Below are 23310 nucleotides of genomic sequence, written 5' to 3'. Positions count from 1 at the left end.
TCTCTTACACATATAAATACTGAATTTGAGGCCACTTAGTTCATTGAAAATGTTCAGAAAACTTCAGCACAGGATTGTCTGTTTACATCCTGCTGGAGCTGACCTCCTTGGCACTGATGCAACTCTCAAAACAGCACCAGGCTTGCTTTGAGGCAACACAATTGAAACGTGTGAAGAAATATTCAGGCAAAGTATTATTGTCAAACCTCTGACTGGAAAAAGCCCCAATTTTAATTAGCAGAGCGCGAGAATCCTGCAGGACTTTATATTCAATTTTCAAAGGAGGATCTGTTAATAACCTCTAAGTTGATTAAAGATCCTAATGATTTTATAACTATTTCATCTATTAAAGCAGTAGCATTCATTTCCTCAAACTTTCTTCTCAAGGACCTTGATAATACGTGCACCGGTACGTGGCACCGCTGACATTTCTGAGCTCATTTTTCCTCCTGTTTGTTCTGGATGATTAATGACGGACCACGCACACACATAATGTGGCTCCCCTTTGTGCTCAGGCTGCTACGTTTCTCCTCATGTACATTCAGATGCCTCAAGTGAGCGTCAGACTCTATTTGACTTGCTGGATTCAGTTCCACCTGCGGGGCTTTACCGACCAAAAGAGATTCTCCTCGGCTCCACTATACAAGCACTCAGGCGTTGATGGAAAGTCGTGCCCCTTTCAGAGTCTCGCCGCAGTGTGGCACGGTGTGACTGAACTGACTTATCAATGAAACATAAAGAAAAAGGGGACGCTCTCGGTTATGGAATGTTTCATTTATGCCCAGCGTGAAAATGTAAATGAGCTTCTATAGATGTCATGTGAGGATCTATGTAAGAGCTGGGGGAAAAAATCTTACATTTGAGATGCTCACAGTGGACAGTCAGGTCATGTTGAGATGGGATATTTTCCTATTCTCAAGTGTGGTGACGTCAAGCAGACACTCTTGACAGTGAAAGTAGGGTTTTTGATATGCATATTTGCAGAAATTATCATCCCTGTTTCACCATCTCATGATTTCATTATGTGCAATTAGATGAAAAGAGAACTTTTGTAATAATTGCCTGCAATTATTGGATAGCCGGCGCCTATTAGCATTTTGCTTGTTCCATGATTTAAAAGTGCCCTGTAAACCGCCAACCGTAATAGATCTACGAGGAACAATTACCTTTAAAGCAGTGGTCTCAAACTCAATTTACCTGGGGGCCGCTGGAGGCAGAGTCTGGGTGAGGCTGGGCCGCATCAGGTATTCCACAAAAAAAGCTTTGTTAAAAAAAAAACAATCTTCTCAAACATCATTATTAACAGTTCTTTAACTTGAATGGGTTCTTCTGAACATGAACTGTCCTGAACATGAATGGAACATTGAAGAACATGAACGGTTCTTCTGAACATGGCCTCTATTGCGTCTCCCACTTTTCCTGAAATTGTCTGTGCTCGTCACCAACCTTTCTCTTCACTGCAGGCTTTGAAAAAGACATGATATATATTCATTCCACTTGGTGTCACTCCACAATAAAGTTGTGCCTGCTGTGTTTGTGTTGCTCTGCAGTTACACCACCAAACCGCTAGTTGGCGGCGGCGTCTCTATGAGTTCCTTCTTCTTCTTGTACTCCAAACAGAAACTGAGCGGAGTTGGAGCTAATAACTGTTGAACCACAGAACTTTTACTGACATTACTGCAACGCCGAAAAGAGAACATATATCTGAGTGGATTTGTGTGAACAAACATTGAACAGATGGAGGCAGAGAGAAGTAGAACTTGGTCCTGGCCGCTCAGCGTCGCTGAGAGACTGGACCAATCACAGCTGTTGCGGTCTGCGTCGCCGCGACGTGTAGTTCCATGTCTGGAGAGGTGGAGTCAGGCTGCGGCGTCGATTCAACGCAGAAGTATAAATCAAGCTTTAATCAAGCTTATGCGATGTTACACGGGCCGCCATAGTTGTTGTGAAATGTTTCTCTGCTTGCATCAAGCCCGGCCGATTGGCCCGCCCCCGGGAGGCATATACCCCGCTGTGATTGGTCGGTTCGTTCAGCTCGGGCTCGCGCAACAAAGGGACCTTCCAACGGCAAACTGCCATTCACATAGAACTCGCGGGCCGAGGGCGCCTGGTTAGCTCAGTCGGTAGAGCGGGCGCCCATGTAACAAGACTTGGTCCTGACCGCGGCGGCCCGGGTTCGAATCCGGCCTGTGGCCCTTTCCGCATCCACTCTCTCTCTCCCCCCTTTCCAAGACTCTATCCACTGTCCTGTCAATAAAAATTAAAAAATGCCCCCAAAAAAAATAACTTTATAAAAAATAAATAAATTTGCGGGCCGCACTAACATTAAACTTTCATATCAAGGTGGGGGCCACAAAATATCGTCTTGCGGGCCGCAATTGGCGAGTTTGAGACCCCTGCTTTAAAGGGATGATAATGACGGACTAAGTAGAAACCAATTCACCTGCTTCTGCAACGACAGCACAGTTGCTGCATAGCGTCAAGAGGATGTTATTTGCCAGTGTGGCACACTGAGTAAATAATAAATGCGACTGAACATAAACTTGTATCGACTAAAACATTACGCAAAGGAAAAGGTTAGACTTTAACAATTGCTGCAGACTATATGGATTGTGCCTTTAAAACATGGTTTCCCTGTCAAGTGAAATTCATTCACAGGTAATATACACTCTGGAGGCCGCGCTGGAATGGAGAGCCACTTTTCTCTGACCCCTCTGGCCACCAGGCGAGCTGTTATCGACAAATACGTCTGTCGCCCCAGCGGACCCTTGCTGAAATCTTTAAAATGAGCCCAGGGAGATCGCAGCTCAAAATTGAAAATGTCTACTTCCACTTACACTGAAGAAATAAACAACTTTTGGACAATGCATGTCCCTAAGTGACCTTCTTTGCCTCTCTAATTTGCAATTTACGGCACAGCGGCGAGCATACTAATGTTTAATTAGCTCCCCGTATTGCATTTCTGTGAGTCTCAGAAAGTTTGGTGTCAAATTCAAATGACTGTCAAAGTTCACATTTTTCTTTTATAAAAGCTGAAGGACATTTTTTTTTTTTTTTTTTTCTGGTAACATAGCAACACAGTCGTGCTATCTATTGTGGAAATGATGAGAAGGAAGTGCGTCACCTGACTTAATTCTCCAGTGAGAACTAAGATGCTAAGAAGGTGATGTATTCTCTCACCTCTACACCCGTATGAAACAGGTGTAAACATGTGATCTTACAGTTTAAAACTTGATCATGTGGTTAGAAAAATACTGAAAGCATGTAAGAGTGAAATTCAGGTTGAAATAATCCTGTATTGACTGTGTTGTGGGTGCCATCTGCTGGTTATTCTTGTGCAAAAAGCCAATTCTGTGCTTTACTCAATTCTACCACTAGGAGGACACTGCACTATCAAGCAGAGAAGAGGGCTTCAAACAATTTCCATGACTGAAAATACTATCAATTGATAAAAACTCCACCATAAAATGCCATATATATCCTGCAGTGTTTAGAGCTATGTTTTCCAGATAAGGTCTGTGTGTGTTTTTCCTTTTACCTCACAGATAAAGCCACACATGTTGCAGCAGCACTATCACTATTCTAACTTATCAGAGATAATAGATAAGCCTTACAGACTGCTTGCCTCTGTCCCATAGCGACCCGGCAATAACTGCAGCCCTATCAGTGATAAAAGGCACAATAACAACATGTAGCTATGGATAAGAAACACTGTAGAAAGCATTATGCAATGGAAGACTCCTCTAAATTGGCGAAGCATTGAATAACACGTATAAATGCAATACATTCCTGGATAAAGTCACACATGAATCATATCATGACCTCAAAGTGAAAGATTGGGTGTTTTTAAATGAATAAGCCCAGTTAATAATGAAGTAACTGAAGAATTGAAAAGTTGTAATAGCTCAAGCTACCCAGTCGTCATCATCATAATGATGATATAATGATGCCATGTCGTATTATCCAGCAGCTTATTATATGAATAGCTTTTATTACACATTAAACCCCTTAAGAGGACATTTTTTGTAATGACAGTATCAATTACGCTGTGTGTTGATAAAATACTGTGTTTATGGTTAATTATATTGAAGCTAATTTATTTTTATTTCATCACAGTGCTGTATTTTATGGAGGACACACAGTTAAGTGTGATTCCTTTCTATTCTCCTCTATAAATGAGGATGATAATTTTCAGATTTTTTTGCTTTAGAAGTCAATGTTTGGTTTTTATTCAAGACCCATTCACCATGATGTCCTTCTAAAAAATCCCAAAGGAAACAAATAGAAAAGAATATCTTTTATGCTTTGTGATAAAGCATAAAATATGGTCATTTCAAAATCTGCCACGCAGTGTGAACTTGCTTGAAAAGCAGCAGTGCCCTGATGCAAGGCTGAAGACACGATTCAAAACAAAAGAAAATCACATGCTTACAACGCATCAAGGCTTCATCTGTGTCAAGTGCAGGGCAGGCCAACAAGGACAATGGTAGGACAGTTGTAGGGGGACACACTGTTCAAATCTCCAGCCAATCCTGTGACTTTGAAAATCACATGATGTCAGTGAGTCTTTGGCTGTCAGATGTGTCATAATCACACAGTGAAGTCAAGGTTTTGGACTGTGAAATAGCAGGAGACAATCTGTTTGAATTCATGTTCTGGTGTGAACTTTTCTCTTTTGACATTTATTTCAACTCTTTAAGAAAAAATGTCTCGAAATGACCTCTGTGTTTAACTATTTTATATCTGCTGTACAACTTACGCAAGTTTTATTTGTTTTATTTTGTTACACTCTCGGTTGAAATACTAAATTTATGCAGGTATGTCACAGTCTTTCCGAGCAACGTTTAATTAATGTTGGTTTTTATAGGTCAAGTGGAAATCGTCTGAGAACATTAAACAAGGCGAGTTTACTTTTTAACTTTTACACATTTTTTTTTCCCACACTTACCCTATTTGGCAACAGGGTGTTCAGCACTTCCCCTGATACGAGGCCACGGTGTTAAACATTAAGCTATGGCCAGAGACAGTTCAGGTAGAGGTTACCTCAGGTGAAGGTGGTGTGATCTTAAGTGATGCACTTTTGGCAAAGAGAATGACTGTAAACACGCCATGCTTATATAATATAACCTGCCTAACAGCTTCAACAGAGGAAGTGACTATCATTAAAGATGCTCATAAAGAGAAACTAAGACATGAATGGAATTAATATTGCACTATTGCATTCATTTTGGACAGTTGATAGTATGACAATAGTGTGAAGTTATGACTTTATTCTCATAATATTCAGACTTTTTTTCTCATTAAGTTATGACTTTATTCTCATAATGTTATGACTTTTTTTCTCATCAAGTTATGACTTTATTCTCGTAATATTCAGACTTTTTTTCTCATAAAGTTGTGACTTTATTCTCATAATATTATGACTTCTTTCTTGTAAAGTTGTGACTTTATTCTGTAAATCTCAGATTTTTTTCCCTCAATGTGACCTCAAATGTTTTGCAGCTCCAGACAGATTTTTTCTTTTGTTCTTTTGCCTAACATGGCTCTTTTGATAGTCTAAATCATCTAAATCCTTTAGATACTAGCTGTCAAACATGACGTATCACCCCTTTTTAATCAGAAGCAGAAGCAGAAATACTTTATTGATCCCTGGTGGGGAAATTGGGGCGTTACAGTTGCTCTTGTATAAACATAAGAAATGTAAGAAAATAGAAATAAAGGAGTATGTGACATGTAAATTATGTACATAATGCTACAAGGTGTACATAGTGCTACAATATAAACAAAATATATGTAAAGAAATATAAGTACAAATATTTAAAATTTAAAATAAGAAAATGAGAGTATAAAAAGTATGAAATATGTACAAATATTTGCATTAAAACGTGCAATATATAGCATATAACCACAGTGCAAAAAAGTAAATACAAAATGCTGAGAAGTAGGGATGCACCGATACCGGATTGGATAATAGGGGCCAATACTGAGTATTATTAAAATAATAAATCGCTGTTTATGTTTTAACCAATTTGAATTGTAATTCCTGTTAATTTTGAAGATTTTTTACCAAGTTGCTAGTGTATGATTTATTATTTTAATTAATAATAAAGAACAATTCAGTAAATGTATATCTATGTATTTATTTGTAACATTTGGTTTTACAAAGTTAAGAAAGCAATGTTTAAGGCTTGATGTTGCCTTACATATAAAATAATGTTCCTAGTCACTTCCACACAGTGAGGCCTTCAGCTTATTAATTCAACACTGGTATCGGATAGGTACTCGGTATCGGCCGATACCTCAAAGCCCAGGTATCGCTATCGGTATCGGTATCGGTATCGGGGCTGAAAAAGTTGGATTGGTGCATCCCTTCTATTAAGTGTGTTAAATATAAATGCCAGAATGGTATAAATAAGAAATGAATAAGAATATTTCTTGAATGTACAGTATAAATGCAGTATTAATAAACAGTATTGCACAGTTGAAGTATTGCACAAATTATTGTAGAGTTAAGTCAGTATTGTATATAGTAGCAGCTGATGGGTGAAATGAGTCCATGTCTAGTCTATTGACTCAGAGTGTGTGACACTCAGAGGGAGGAGTTGTAAAGATTGATGGCCAAGAATGACTTCCTGTGGCGCTCTGTAGTGCATCTCGGTGGAATGATTCGCTCAATGAATGTACTCCTGTGTTTGAGCAGCACGTCATGGAGTGGGCCGGTGGATTGAACAAACATCAGCATGATAAGAACCACCTAAAATGACAGAAACCATCATCTAACTCTCAGCAAGAAGACAAATAAGTGTAATTCCCAAGATGTTGAACTATTTCTATAAATTGAATGTATTTGAATCATGCTATTGCATTGATTTTGGACAGCAAAGTGAATTGAGTTTTGGATTTGATGACTGACAGAGTTTTGTTGACATTTCAAATGTCTGAGTTTTTTTATAGCTATTAGTCATCCCAGTAAAGTCACCACGGATGGGTGCTGACATAGTGAGTTGTCTCATTAGTCACTGTCTGTGAAGCAGCTTCAGGATCTGTCGAAAGGATTACATCACCATTAAATTCTGTCTCTGTGCAGTACAGCTTGAGGAGAAACTTGTTAAAATTTACCAAATGAAACACCAATGTGCAATACTGCATAAAGATCATGTGAGGTGTATTTTAGGAGTATTGTCCCTCTGTAAAAAAACTCTCTCTATTTGTCTCTCTTACGCCATAGACACAAGAATATACCCACTGGGGGAGCAGCTGTGATTGGCCCAGAATGACACCTGAGCAGACAGACAGGGATCATTTAGGATGCCGATTGGCTGTTGGAACCGTGCTGTTCACGGGCACATCTAGTGTAGCTGACTTGAATAGAGCTTTTGTGTAAATATGCCACATACACAGCCAGGGGGGAACAGAATCATGCTGTAATCTAAAGCAGTCCAATACAATAGCCCTGCAACAAAAATAGCACTTTTGTGGAGCTTATAATGTTCAGTTTTTGTGAGATTGTCAAAGAAGTGTTGATTCAACACTGTGGTAAGTTTTGAGTTTGTGGTTGTGAGTCATCGGTTTACCATAAAGTAATTAAAAAATACAGTCAGCAGCCCCGCTGTAGGTACAGATAACAATCTCTTTAAAGTGAAATAGCTATTAAAAGGTCAACGGCAGCAATAAGCTTAGCACTGGGAAGTTCACAGATGATAAGAGCAGCAGGCAGTTTATCATGACAGACATACAGTAGTGAAGGCCAGAGGTGTGGACTCGAGTCACATGACTTGGATTCGAGTTAGACTCAAGTCACAAATTTGATGACTGTAGACTTGACTTGACAAAATCTAAAAAGACTTGCAACTCGACCTGGATTTTAACACCATTGACTTGAGATTTCACTTGGACTTGAGCCTTTTGACTTGAAAATACTTACCTTCCCCCAAAATGTCATTACATTTGGTGAAGAGCACATGACTTGTTAAGGTCTCGAAACTGAAAGTTTAGGACTTGGGACTTGACTTGGGACTTGCCTGTCTTAACTTGGGACTTGACTGTCTTGACTTGGAACTTGACTTGGGACTTACCTGTCTTGACTTGGAACTTGACCAGGGACTTGACTGTCCTGACTTGGAACTTGACTGTCTTGGTTTGGGACTTGACTTGGGACTTGACTTGGGACTTGCCTGCCTTAAATTGGGACTTGACTGTCTCGACTTGGAACTTGACTTGGAACTTGACTGTCCTGATTTGGGACTTGACTGTCCTGAATTGGGATTTGACTCTGGACTTGCCTGTCTGGACTTGAGACTTGACTGTCTTGACTTGGGACTTGACTTGGGACTTGACTGTCTTGACTTGGGACTAGACTTGGGACTTGACTGTCCTGACTTGTGACTTAACTTGTGACTTGACTGTCTTGACTTGGGACTTGACTTGGGACTTGACTGTCCTGACTTGTGACTTGACTTGTGACTTGACTGTCTTGAGTTGGGACTTGACTGTACTGACTTGGGACTTGACTTGGGACTTGACTGTCCTGACTTGGGACTTGACTCTGGACTTGCCTGTCTTGACTTGGGAGTTGACTGTCTTAACTTGGGACTTGACTTGGGACTTGACTGTCCTGACTTGGGACTTGACTTGGGACTTGACTGTCTTGACTTGGGACTTGACTTAGGACTTGACTGTCCTGATTTGGGACTTGACTCTGGACTTGCCTGTCTTGACTTGGGACTTGACTGTCTTAACTTGGGACTTGACTGTCTTGACTTGGGACTTGACTGTCTTAACTTGGGACTTGACTGTCTTGACTTGGGACTTGACTGTCTTAACTTGGGATTTGACTGTCTTAACTTGGGACTTGACTGTCTTAACTTGGGATTTGACTGTCTTAACTTGGGACTTGACTGTCTTAACTTGGGACTTGACTGTCTTGACTTGGGACTTGAATGCAAAGACTTGAGACTAACTCGTGACTTGCAAAACACTGACTTGGTCCCACCTCTGATGGCTGTGTATCAACATATGTGCTTTTTTAGCAGAGTGTTAGATGAGAAGATTGAATGATAGCACGCTCAATCTCCTCATTAAACTCTCTGCAAGAAAAGTGAATAATTTAAAATAATATTTCACAAAATGTTGAACTATTCCTTTAAACAATCAGATAGAAACTTTGTATTCACTGAATAGCAGAGTTTGTTTGGCTTGCAGCTCTGATTCAGGGTGTGTTTATGTCATTCTTACAAACCCAATATATTCTTGCTGTTTTGGCGTGAATATCGGCATGCTGTGCAGGAGTAAGTAAATGTAGTATCTGGCTATGAAATTAGGTGAGCTGCTCTGAAACAATTCTGGATCTGAACACTGTAGAACAAAGGGGGCTGGGAGATTTGCATCCTGGTGCCACGCCCTCGGGCTGTAGAGTCAGGGCCTTTACGGCACCCTTTGTTAAGCTGCTTGATACACTCTATACCCAGAATCCTCTTTCATATTTCATGGCACAGAGATACTGAAAAGGTGGTGTGTATCCAGAGTACCCAGAATGCATTGAAGCATTTGGGAATTTTGAGCAAACTATGGATTAATAACCTAAAAAGGGATGGATGCTGCAGGTGCATTTACATGAAAATACCCTCTTTAATAAAGGCTGTCTACATGTGCAGTATCTTAGCACTTAGAAAGGAATAAACGCAATGATTTTTGACACCTGAACCAGAAGGAATAAACAGCATGAAGCTGAAAACCGTTTTCGTCTTAATCAACCCTCCGAGAGGGCGGATTAGGATGTCTCCCTTCATAATTTCACACAGGATTGAGGAAAGAAAATTGTCAAGCCTGAGTTTGATAGATCAATTTACCAGCAGGCTTTTCCTTTAGCTATAATTCAATCCCTCCCAGTCTAACAGCATAATCTATGACACGCTTGATCTGCTATTCATTTGAAGTGTCGTAGCATCCTGCTTTATCTTCTGATGTGATGAGACTTCCTCTACGCTGCAGCGCCGGCTTGTGCCGGTTGCTAGGAGCTATTTGCTATATGCCGGGTCATTTTCATGGTTATTACGGAGCCACATTAACTAACTTGTAATTTCAACCTCCACGTTAATGCACATGTTACTGTCAGGAGGAGCACAAGAAGAGAAATTTGGGATCAAAATTCCTGCAGGGTCTCACAATTTTCCCTATTAACCTTATTTTCCTTCCTTCAATTAATAAGATATTTAATGTTTCTTCTTGTGCGGAAGTTCTCTTAAGTCACACATATACACTTTTTCTTAGATTACAGACACTCCCGCACACACTCCCACTGCTGTAGGCTTTTATCCTCGGGTACATGGATTGCCAAGAACTACATAGAGAAATGTATTCATTTGGGGAACACACTGCTTCTCATAGACCTTCAACACACTCGCTGAGGCTGAGAAGAATACTATAGCTGGATTACTGGGGTGGTGCAGTAGTTTTGGGCCTTGGAGAGCCCCCCGTAGGTGCACCCTTCTCATTTTGACCTTCTTTCCCCCTTTGTGAAACCGTGAAGCTCTGGTGATTTATCTGTGTTAACCACATGGACCACTGAAATTAGGACAGAGTGAATATGACTGATGTCATTATCTATGAATTGCAGCAAAGTGAAAGTTGGTTTAGGACCACAACAGCGTGTTTGTAAAGAGGTCATGATTGAGGATGTATGCTATTATATCAACGCGTCCTTATAAAGAGGAAGAAAAAAGCAGAAGTTCCTCTTTTGATAGTCTTCTCATCCAATAAGACATGCTGTATTTGTTCAAGCCTTCTTGCACACACCAACACCACTCTAAGCATTCAGAAATGAGACAAGGGGGGACAAATGCAAACTTTTCAACCCTCAATATACTTTCATGCTTGACTTGTTTGGTACAAAATAGTGAAACAGCTCCAGTGGAGTGCAGCTGTGACATTTATATTTAACCATTCAGTTATCACTGCCATTTTTGAAATGGCATTTTCTCATTCTATTCAAGTGGAACCAATTTAAAACTCGGTCAATTTGAATGCGCTGTCTGGAAACTGTAATACCTATAAGATGACTTATATACCCATGTGAAATACTAACATTCAAAAACTCATTCTGAAACTGCTGTAGTGGGACTAAAGCAGCTCCTTTATCTTTTAAATTGTGTGATGACATGGTTAATAACTTATAATGTGAATGTGTCTCTGGAATAAAATAGCTTCCCCTCCACTGCATTTGCCGTCACTGTTTGTAGGTAGTCGACAGTCATGCTCGCGTCTCTGGGAGACCAGAAACAGCAATGCTTTGAGCTTAATGTTAACATCAGCATGCTAATTTGCTCACAATGACAATGCCAACATGATGATGCTAAAGCAGGTGTAATGATTACTATGTGCTCCATCTAAGTATTGAAGGAACTGGCCTTCTACCTCCGAGAGGTCAAGGCCCAGTTACGTGCTGGTTAATCTTGTGTGACAAAGAGATTTTCCAAACAGACGGGTTAAAGCATAATAATACAATTTATTCCGAACAATCAGTGTTGCATAAGTAAAATAAAAGAGTTTACAGATATCTGGATCCAACCTACGTGTCCCTGACAACATACAGTGCATGGGTCAGTTCGCGAAGTCTGAACCCCGAGCTATCCCTGATCCAGCCTATTCATGGTTTACACAATAGTAATATTCATGAGCTTATGACACGTGATATTTTTGCTGCATATCTTCTTCTTTGTTATCTCCTTCTGACTCCTTTCTTTCCTTGACCTTGCAAAAAGAACAGAGCATGCAGTTCCCGCGTGCCTTCCTGTCCTCGCAAACACTTCAAGCACAACAAATCCAACAATCAGGTTATTGCAGGTCATTGTAAGCACTTTTGTACATAATAAATCCAACAGTATGGCATGTTGGCATGCTTGCATTTGCTAATTAGCACTAAAGTGTTAAGCACAGGACAGTGCATTAATATGTGCACCAAATTTCATTGCAATCCCTTCCATAGTTGTAGAGACATTCACTCAAGAGCACAAATTTGAACCTTATGTGCCGCTGAAGGAAAAGTCGTGGATCACGAAAGTCTTCAAGATACATCATCATGAATGTCTGTACAATTTTTTTTTCAATTATTCACAGTAATTGGGGCATTGTTCTCCTCCACATGGCACATCAAATCAGCCATAAAAAGAAGCGATAAATTCAGCAGTTGGGTTAAGGCTTGAAGCTGGGCGACAACTAGAAACCAGTCCCTTCATTTGGTGCAGAACTCATTTTTGGTTCTGCAATTTATCACCACATTATTGCCAAAAAAAATACAATGAATACAACACCCTGAGACATCAGCGGCATAATTACACTAAAAAAAGGCTTTTAATTAAACTTAACTGAAAAGAAATGCTATCTGATTGATATGCTTTCTGTTTTTGTTTTCCAAATTTGCTGTAGGTCATGAAGCATCGCTTCATTTTGCAAGCCAATTTGCATGAAAAAAAGATGATTCAACCATGGTATTACTTTGTACAAAGTGCCAGCAGCTGATAAGTAAATATGACTTTTGACATTTAAATTGAAATAACTGTAATTTGTCATTAATCTCACTGGACTGAAGATGCAGTGTCTCGTAAACAAGTTTTCAATTTTGTTTTTACTGAGGCACAAGTATTTGGTTAGCCTACATACGCATGTACAGTGAAAAACAAAAACATGCACCAATAGATGTGTATGTTTTTTGCTGCACGTATGCAATAGGTAAAGGTTTGTTATCTCACTGCCCTATATCGACCTGGCTGGGTCTTGCAAAACATGTTTCCATGTTGTTGTCGGGCCTTGAAAGAGGGTTTCATCCGGGCACTGAACCTTTCCCATTCGCATTATATATCTCTGACTGACGTGCGGTTGGCCTACATGTCCCTGCCGGCACACTCCTCCTTGCAGGCAGCCACACCTCCTCTCCTAACCTGACCCAGAGTTCAACAACTTCTTGTAAACAACAGAAAAAGTGTGCCACTTATCTCATTTCCCATAAACTGCCTATATATAAAGGTACCTGTGCAGGAGGTTGGTACTAGTTTGTGGAGGTGCAGCCTGTTGGAATAGTTTGCTTTTTTTGGACAAGATCTGTGAAAGTTTGAGCATTTATTCAAGAGGAACTTCTGCTTTTATCCTGGTAAACACAATTTTCTTTAAACTAATACTCTCACAATAGTCCATCATTGATCTATATTGCAGATCATTTCAGTGCTGAGTTTATCATGAATTATTGGGCTACTTTTATTGTATGTTTGCTCTTATAATATCCAATTTTGATCTTGTAATGTCAGTGGTGGAAGAAGTACTCTTTTACTTAAGTAAAAGTAGCAATATTACAGTGTAGAAATACTCTGTTTTGTAAAAGTCCTGCATTCAACATTTTACTTAAGTAAAAGTACAAAAGTATCAGCATTAAAATACACTTAAAGTGCAAAAAGTAAATGTACTCATTATAGTGAATGGCCTATTTCAGAATAATGTAATTACAATATTGAATTATAAATATTGATGCATTAATGTGTTCATCACGTTAATGTTGCAGCTGGTAAAAGAGGGGCTTATTTTTTAATTCATATACTGCTAGGTAGGTTGTGAATTTCACAGAGGGATCAATAAATATATGTATCCATAATTATTTTCATTGTAGATTATTTTCTTGATTAATCAATTAGTTGTTTGGTCTATAAATGTCAGAAAATTGTGAAAAAGTGTTTCCCAAAGCCCAGGATGACGTCCCTGACCCAAAGATACAAGAATATAATCACATTTAAGAAGCTGGAATCAGAAAATGTTTACTTTTCTCAATTTATATACTGCCAGGTAGCTTGTGAATTCCACCTAGGGATCCATAAATATATTTATTCAATATTTATATTTATAATAAAACATCATTTATTTGTTGTAACTAGCCTAGTAACTAATCAAATAAATGTAGTGCAGTAAAGTAGAATATTTCCCTCTGAATTGTAGTGCAGTAGAAGTATAAAGTAGCAGAAAATTGCAGAAAAAGTTGTACTTGAGCAAATGTACTTTCCATCACTGTGTAAACATACAGCATTTTTTTTATTTTTATAACATCTCTTCAAATGCTTTTTTATAGTTCCCTTTATAGTTTGTCTGCCATTCAAAGTAGTTCTCTGTTTCCACTTTCGTTTCATGCTTCTCTTCAGCTCCAGCAGCCTCCAGCAGCTTTGTGCGTCTGTGTGCCGGACGAGTGGGCGGTGCTGCGGCTGCCACGTCATATCAGCCGCCGCGCTCTGATTGGCTGCCGAGTCTCACCCGACACAGCTGTGATTGTTTTCTGCAGAGGAAGCTGTTGTCTGTGGTATGAGAGCTCTGCTGTGCTGTGGAATGGAGCAGCACTCTTGTTTTTTTGAGTGTACGATGATGTGAACAAAACTACGTGATTGCAGAGAAAAAACTTGCAGGAAAAACAAGAAAGGTTTCATCATTTTTGTCGGGGAGAGGAGTGGAGGTTTCTCTTTGTGGACCACTGAAGACATCTTGAGATCAAGGTATGCACTTATCTTATTTCTCATAAGCTGCCTATATAAAGGTACCTGTGCAGGAGGTTGGTACTAGTTTGTGGAGGTGCAGCCTGTTGGAATAGTTTGCTTTTTTGGACAAGATCTGTGAGCATTTATACAAGAGGAACTTCTGCTTTTATCCTGGTAAACACACATTTATTCATCATTTATTAGTTGTAACTAGCCTAGTAACTAATCAAATAAATGTAGTGCACTAAAGTACAATATTTCACTCTGAATTGCAAAACAATACCTGGCTTTTGTTTCTAAATTGAGAGGACTTCCTGCTTGTCTTTGTCTTATGTAGGGATGCAACTAACCATTTCATTGTAGATTATTTTCTTGATTAATCAATTAGTTGTTTAATCTATAATTGTCAGAAAATGGTGAAAAAGTGTTTCCCAAAGCCCAATGTGACGTCCCTGTCTCCATCTTGCAACATCTCACCACTCATAAGCTAAATGTCACATATATATTCCCCCTTTCAGCCTAAAAAGTGCCAAATGCCCAGACTAGAGGACCACTGCTGGAGCTGCTCCTGTGCATCATCAACGACTGAAGCAAAGCACTCATCTGGAGCAAACTGGTTGGCACACAAGGCAGAAGAAATGATGTCCATCATCACCTCGGTGCTCCGCAATGCCTACGGCTCTCTGCACGACGTGCGCACGGCCAACCTGATCCGCAGAGGTCTGGTGCTCTTCACCGTCGGTGCGTTCCTCGCTTTGGTGCTCAACTTGCTGCAGATACAGAGAAATGTCACCCTGTTTCCAGAGGAGGTGATGACAACTTTGTTTTCGTCCGCCTGGTGGATCCCACCTTGCTGTGGCACAGGGGCTGGTGAGTACAACAACACAACACACACTGTGCGTAATTGGTGCGTCAAAGTAGTGGAGAGCAGTGTGACCTGTAGGTTATCAGTAAAGTTTGAGACAAAGGAATGCACAGAGAGGAGGTGTTACAGTGCTGAAGCTTTTCCATGTCCTCATGATACGCAGCCCATTGACATGTGTCCTCTGTAGTGGACATTTTGTCCACATGCATATCCTCTTACTCTTTTGACCTACTCTATCAACCCCCTGGTGTACTGTTAATTTTTTTTTGTCTTTTAACACTTGAAATAGTCCTGTAGTCCACTACAGTGGACAATAAAAATAAAGTTTAACAAGCCTAAATTGATAAGTGTAAAACAACAGAACCGTGAAAACAGCAGAAAAGACAAAACAATTCAACAATTTGAGACCAATACAATAAAATATTAAAAATATAATTAAAAGCTATTATAACAGTAATAGTAGTAAAACAGTGTTAAATAAAAACTAGATGATTAAAATAACAATAAAATAGCGTAAACTTTTACAACTGGTTCTATATAGTCACCCTTAAAACACTTGAAAATTTTGCTCAACTTTTCCTGTGAATATAACACACAAGGAGTGAATGAGCACTGCTGAGAGTTTTTTATTTATTCCTCCATGTGCAGAGGAAAGGGAACATTTCCATTTTCTTTAAACCCTAATTAGGAAGGAAATCACAAAAAAAAGTAATTTGAAGACACTTTTTTTTAACTCGGTTCCCAGGAGGATATAAAGAGAAAAGGTTAGAGAATGAAAAAACAATTAAAATGTTCTTTACGAATAAACATGGGTGCTAAAAGTCTGGAAATGTGCATGCCACACCAGACTAAGCTGTAAAATAGTGCAATTTTAAACAGTTCAAGACATAAAAACAATATGTTTTTATTATTGCCACTGCTATCAGCTCATGTATGATCATGTGGTAATAAAACATCATTCGGCTTGGTGGTTTTGTTGTCTGGCAGTCAGTTATAAAAAAAAAAATGAATTGGAACAGATGGTGGTGATTCTCGAGCTCTGATTGGCTGCAACAGCCGGATGCTAGGCGAGCTGCTCTCTGATTGGCTGGTGTCATAACGGGTGAGCTAAAGGGAGGAGGTGCTTTAAGGCCAGCCACCAGGAAGTGGGAGGAAAAAAAATAAATAAATATGAATTTCTCCTCAGCTCCTCCTCCCATGTGCTGCAGGGCAGGAAACAAATGACAGTAGAAGAGTCATGTTTTCACAGTCTGTTGACATTAGTCTGTGCACAAATTAATGCCACTCAGTGCCATGCAGGAACTTGTTTAAAGGTCTTTATTGTGTAAACTAAATGTGCTTTCAGTACTCATTCCCATGCACTTTAACCTGACTACAATTGCACTTTGCATTTGTTAATGATATTGCACATGCCGACTGATTATACTATTTATTATGTATTTAATTATTTATTGTCTTTTATATTGTTTTAGATTGACTACTTTACCTTTACCGCCCTTTATGACCGTTTTGCACGTACGACACTGGTCACTAACCTCATAGCTGTCTTTATACAGTACCCTATATTTATAAAAATGTCTTTCAATGCATCTTGTATGAGTTACCTGTACAATGATAATAAAGGAAATCTAATCTAATCTAATTAATCTAGTTAACAATACCTGGTTCTAGTTTCTAAACTGTGAGGATTTGCTGATTGTCTTATGTAGGGCTGCAACTAACCATTATTTTTATTGTAGATCATTTTCTTGATCTACAATAAGATGTAGATCATTAGTTGTTTGGTCTATAAATGTCTGAAAATGTTGAAAAAGTGTTTCCCAAAGCTCAATGTGACACCCTCAAATGTCTTGTTTCGTCCACAACTCAAAGATATTCAGTTTACTGTCATAGAGGAGTAAATATTCACATTTAAGAAGCTGGAATCAGAGAATTTTTACTTTTTTTTTTCTTAAAAAATTACTCAAACCAATTAATCGATTATCAAAATAGTTGGCGATTAAATCAACAGTTGACAACTAATCAATGAATTGTTACAGCTCTAGTCTAAACTGAATATCTCTGTGTTTTGGAGTGATGGATGCACAAAACAAGCAATTTAAAGACATTACTTTGGTCTTTTTACTTAATTGACAATATAGAATTGGGTGTACGAAAGTAAGCAGGTGCTTGGCGGTACATAAAACCAGGAATTACATCAAAAGAACAGTCAAACAAACAACATAAAAGTCAAAAAACAAAAGTCTATTCTTTTTGAAAGTTTTTTTTTAAGTTTATGCAGGTGTCTAAATGAGACTAATTATGGAAGCGCATGTTCAGCGAATAAAATAATCCCACACAGCAGCTCCATGACAGGATTTGCCTGCTGGCGTTTCACAGAAATTTCTGCTTATCTCGTGTAATTCGGGTCTGTTTTGTTCCTTTTCACAGCTGTTGTCGGCCTGCTGTATCCCTGCCTCGACAGCCATTTGGGAGAGCCGCACAAGTTCAAGAGGGAGTGGGCCAGCGTCATGAGGTGCATCGCGGTGTTCGTCGGCATCAACCACGCCAGTGTTGTATCCTTTCACCTTGTAGATTCTTTATTATACAGATCTTTTTGTCAGAATATGTGGAAACTGCTCTGTTCTATCTGTAGTTTAGACTAAAGCAACAGGATGTCCTGCTCTGTCATTAAGAAGTGATGGAAGTTCTGCAAGGCTGTGCAAATATTTGAGTAAGAACAACTCCCATGCTCGCGCCACACTGTTTGTTTTTGTCCTTAACTGCCGCGTAACACAGAAACTAGACATCGACAACAACGTGCAGCTCTCCCTCACGCTGGCAGCCTTGTCCTTGGGCCTGTGGTGGACGTTCGACCGGTCCAGGAGCGGTTTCGGTTTGGGCCTCACCACTGCAGTCCTAGCAACTGTGTTCACACAGCTGCTGGTCTACAACGGAGTCTACCAGTAAGTCGCTTTTTTTGTACAGAAGGGGAACAAAAGTAGTCCAGGTTTTCCCTTCTGAGGAAACAAAACTGATGATTCATCATGTGCCTTGTCATCACTAATTTCTGTTTTCATATTACACTCACAACAACAGCTATGTTGGTTTAAGTGTTAATTATATAGCTGTGAGAGTAAAACCCCGCCCTGGTGTGACTGAAGTAGATAAAGTACCTGGAAGTACTCCCAGCTGTATGACTCCATCAAAACACAACGTGACAGATAACACTTGACGTTATATTTTGGCAAGTCCCCTTGTCTCTGGGAGCCCAATTAAACAGGACCTCCTACCGGCTTCAGTGGCATATCATCAAAAACACAGAGCTGAAGAAAGATAAGAGGTTCAAAAGGGAGCTCACGCTGACTTTACAAGGTAGAAACAGAGAGAAAAGAATGAGTGCGTTTTCTAGCATGACAGGTTTTGTTTTTCCCCGCTCCCAGATCTGGCGTGTCTTTTAAGATGCCTTTTCTGTTTAGTATTATGTGTTTCTTATTCTCTGGCATGATGACACTGTGCTTTGATTATCATACGACATCTTATTTAGCTTTTGAAGGGAATTGTGGTTTATTTCAACATCCTCCAAAGAGGTCAGAGGTCGGGATCAGCTACAGAACAACTACCTGTTCTATATTATTAAGATAGATTTAATAATTTTTGTTTTTTCTCTCTTTCAGGTATACGTCTCCAGACTTCGGGTATGTGCGCTCCTGGCTCCCATGCATATTCTTCTCAGGCGGCGTTACTGTGGGCAACATCGGACGCCAACTCGCCATGGTAAAGTCTGCAACTGTTTTACAATATGTAATCATAAGTTTAGCGTTAAAGTTATATATTTGAGTTCTCATTCAACAGCCGATTCTATTTTTTTTAAGTAAAAATCAAACCACTGACAAGTTTATTTTTCCAATTATGATTTTTATTGTTTCCTTCACAGACATAAAACAGACAGTCCAATGTGTTTTACAGATGAATATTCACAAAAAACATAAATAAATAAAATAAATAACTACATAAATACATATATAAATCAATACAATTTAATTAAAAGAAATTAAATCAAAATTTAATTTAATAAAAATAAGTAAATAAAGACTAAAAACACAAAATAGCAAGTATAAATAAACAGCCGGGACAAATAAAAATTGTAAGTTAAAGTTAAAAGTTTATTTTTCAACTGTAAAATGTACAATGAATGAAGTGTGGACTGTGAAAACAACAGAAAAGACAAAAACAATTCAGTAATTTAACAATTTGAGAATTTGAGAAGACAATAAAATATTAAAAATGTAATAAAATAGAATTAAAAGCTGTACTAGTAGTAAAACAGTGTCAAATTAAAACTAAATGATAAAATAACAATGAAATAGAATACAATTTTACAACTGTCTCTAATCTATAGTCACCCTTAAGACACTTGAAACATTGCTCAACTTTTCCTTTGAATATAGCATACAGGGAGTGAGTAAGTACTGCTGAGAGTTTTTTTTTTATTAGTTTTTTTTCCTCACCATACAGTGATCTTCATTATGTATTTGATATTTCACTACGTTTATTAGCTTGAAGTTAACATCTAAAACAGTTAAGTCGTGAGAATGTCACATATTGGCACCCTTTTAGGTGAACTATTCCTTTAAACAACGACCAAACCAGTTTCAGTTCTGCAGTTTTAAGTGGGATGTTTTACAGTCACATGATACTATTGACTCAGGGACTTTTCCAATGTTGCCAAGATTATAATTCAGGTGATTCTGTGTGATGTTTTGATAATGTTTGATCTGTCATATTTGCACAAAATATCCCCTCACATTTATCTGAAATCAGTCTATTGAGCTCCTCTGCACTCTGTCTTAACTGTGGAACAGACTTCAAAAGACTCTTCTGCACCACACATGCTTTATTTACAGTTATTAGGCTGAACCACAACAGCCGATAAAATTGTCAAAAAGGTTTAAAGTTGTGCAAAGTGCACTGGACGCCCCCCCTTCCTTCATAATTATCCCATCAAGTCAGCTTTGACGTCTTCATTAAGCCCGTGCCCAGAAGCCTCACCTCATTCTGTCTGTAAAGTAAGAGTCCCGTCACTCCCTCAGTTTGACTCAAGTGGAAGCGTGAAAGCAGATTAAGGGCTGTTGTTTTTCACAGTCGTGGTGAGACACAGAGCCAGTCAGGACTCGGCTGACCAGAGGGTCATTTGCTACTTGTTGTTTTTGTTTGTGATGAGGCCTGAGGAATGTTGGCACAAGCTCGCGCTCGTGGTTTTGTTTTTCGTGCTTTCGCTCCAGTGGGTCATTTATGAGCAGGATCAGGAGGAACATAGAGACTTAGTATCTCAAAAGTGTTTTTTTTTTATTTTGGGTTAAAGCCAGTTATAGTGAAACAATCTGTTTTGCAGCATTAACCAGGCAGAATGAAGACCAAACGTTGCTCTCTAGTTTTCATACTTGTTAGATCTGCTTTAAAGCAGAATGGCTAATCTTATCTTATCTGAAGCTACAGTCAGATGTGTGGTTTTGGAGTCCGTGAGCAAAAAGTTCAGTACACAAACTGCCAAGACCTTTGTGTGATTATATTTAGGATGTTTTGTGATGGGTAAAATGAGCCTTGATGAGCAAGCAGTACTCTCTTCCCTTATTGTACAAAAAAGGAAAAGAAAAATTCCAAAAAGGGGGAACTGAAAGAAAAATGTTCCTGTCTTTAAACATATTTTGACATTTAAAGGTCATATTGATAACATTTTTATGTAAATGAATATTTAAAAAAAAAAATAATACATCCACAGAGCTTTTAGTAAGGTGCTTGAAATTTGTTTTGATTGTGAATTAATCATTTAAAAAATGTTGGTGGGTCCAAAATGAATGTTTTTGTTTATCTCTGTGGAAGATATCTGTTTTTTGGATTGTGAGCCAATAGTAAAACGGCGTTTGTATCACATGGTATCTCTGGGTCATAATTTAGTGTGGACAAAACGGATAAATGGCTGAGTTTGACAATAAGTTTCTGGCAACGACTTATTGTGAAGTGAATGCAATGGAACGTGGGAGGGAGAATGCGACATCTAGTGGCTGATGGCACCTTTTAAAGTAGTCCTAAAGTAGAAACAGCAACCAGTGCATATTTGCTTGAAAGCTACTGATTGTTGTTTTGTTCCAGCTGCAGTTTTGAGTTTACAGGAAACTGAAACTAATGTGTTCACATGTGATTCATGTCTTGAAAAAGTCACCTGACGCTGTTAAGTTTCCAAATGAGTTTCCCTGTCATCAAAACATAACAATAGTTTGATTGATGACATTTCTCTATGAGACGGATCATAAAGCTACTTCAGTTCTTGCATTAAAAAAGGCTTTAGTCACTCAGTTTGTAAGCAACTTCATATGTTCTATTGTTTTTTTCTAATTGCTGCATTACTTTGATTAACATGTTATTAACAGCGGGCTCCTTCTCTGTCTCCCCTCAGGGTGGCATCGAGAAACCCCACATGGACTGAACAGTTGAAAACACCGACAACCAGGCGAAGCACAGCCAATGTAAAGATGGACAAGTTATGTGAAGAACAAGGGGAGGACAACAGGAGAAAAAAGACTCATTGTTTCGACTTCATCCTTTGTTCTCATAACAAAGTGCGGGTCAGGAAAGAAAAGCCCCTCGTCATCTAACGTGCCATGTCCTCTGCACCTCCTTGTGGCCAAACAACCGCTCCCTCCCACCTCCTCCGATAGCATTAAGGCTTCCTTCACACTACGCAGGAGGACAGTGTTTGCCTTCTTCTTTTGTTGTTTTTTGAAGTGAACTGGTTTTATTTCCATGCTGGAAATACGTATCTTTCTGCAGTTAATGGAGTGGAAGCGTGTGCTTTAGTGTGGATGGTCTTTTTGTTTTTAAGCCTGAATATATTATGATCATAAAAAGGGAAATGTCTTCACTCTCACGTAGAAGTGTATTCAGCTGCGGCCTCAGTTGCATCACTGGGGCACACAGAGGGGATGTATGTTCCCAGTCGAACCAAATTAAGTATTTATTTTGTACGTTTTGAATGACCCCCCCCCCAAACCAAATGTACTGTATAATTGATAATGAATGATGCCTCCCATTTTGAAAGGAATATTTCAGGAAATTACTTTCTTGCTCAAAGTTAGATGAGAAGATTGAGGCCACTCTCATATCTGTACGGTGAACAAATTGGCACATATTTACTGCGAAGACATGAAAATTGTATCAATTAGGGCTGCAACTAACGATTATTTTGATGGTTGGTTATTTTATTGATTAATCGATCAGTTGTTTGGTCTACAAAATAGTAAAAAATGTTGATCAGTGTTTCCCAAAGACCAAGATGACGTCCTCAAATGTCCACAACTCAAAGATATTCAGTTTATTGTCATAGAGGAGTGAAGAAACCAGAAAATATTCACATTTAAGAAGCTGGAATCAGAGAATTTGGACTTTTTTTCTTTAAAAAATGACTCAAACTGATTCAATTATTGCGGCCCTAGTATCAATCTTCTCATCTTAGTTGAACTATTCCTTTAAAGTGACTATAAAACACATTCTAGTGGATGGTAGAAAGAATGAAGAGAGACAGGAAATATGTACAGGAGTGCCAACTTGTTTGTACTGGCTGATATTCACTATGACGACAAGTGAAAATGCAAACTATTTAGTTTCCTCAATGGAAATTAGTCGCATTTACCTGTTGATAGCGTCATATTCACAGCTGTCTGCCAGCACAAGATCACATTTTATTTTTTAAACTACTCTGAGACCTTCAGTACGTATGTTTTGTCTGCTTCTAATAAGTTTCAGACACACAGACGAAGGATTGTTTAGTCAGGAACTTGGGAGAAGTAAGACGTCAAAGCATTAGTCAGCAGAGCGAAGAAAGTGTTTTTGAAAGAATGTACCCGGAGTATACTACAACTACTTTTGCCAGCATCTGTGGTCACTGTTAAACCAGTTGAAAAC

At 38.9% G+C, this 23310-nt stretch overlaps 1 protein-coding gene across 1 annotated transcript; it reads left to right on the top strand.

Annotated features, from left to right (window-relative positions):
• The first annotated feature begins 12970 nt into the window (after window positions 1-12970).
• Window positions 12971-22643, top strand: insig1 (insulin induced gene 1). The gene is made up of 7 exons (XM_037757421.1): window positions 12971-13144; window positions 14178-14522; window positions 15023-15374; window positions 17800-17924; window positions 18148-18314; window positions 19026-19125; window positions 21806-22643. Exons 3-7 carry the CDS (start codon window positions 15038-15040, stop codon window positions 21833-21835), a joined length of 759 nt encoding a protein of 252 aa, XP_037613349.1. The 5' UTR covers window positions 12971-13144; window positions 14178-14522; window positions 15023-15037; the 3' UTR covers window positions 21836-22643.
• Window positions 22644-23310: the final 667 nt, after the last annotated feature.

Source organism: Sebastes umbrosus, chromosome 21 (assembly GCF_015220745.1).
Source record: "Sebastes umbrosus isolate fSebUmb1 chromosome 21, fSebUmb1.pri, whole genome shotgun sequence".
Taxonomy (NCBI): Eukaryota; Metazoa; Chordata; class Actinopteri; order Perciformes; family Sebastidae; genus Sebastes; species Sebastes umbrosus.
The sequence above is the reverse complement of the archived record's forward strand: the minus strand, read 5'-3'. Positions and strand labels throughout refer to the sequence as shown.

Bases quoted from the DNA above. Each gene is read 5' to 3' on its own strand.
- insig1 (XM_037757421.1), top strand. From the start codon at position 15,038: ATGCCCAGACTAGAGGACCACTGCTGGAGCTGCTCCTGTGCATCATCA. The intron at 15,375-17,799 runs GTGAGTACAACA...TCCTTTTCACAG, and splicing joins TTGCTGTGGCACAGGGGCTG to CTGTTGTCGGCCTGCTGTAT. The intron at 19,126-21,805 runs GTAAAGTCTGCA...GTCTCCCCTCAG, and splicing joins TCGGACGCCAACTCGCCATG to GGTGGCATCGAGAAACCCCA.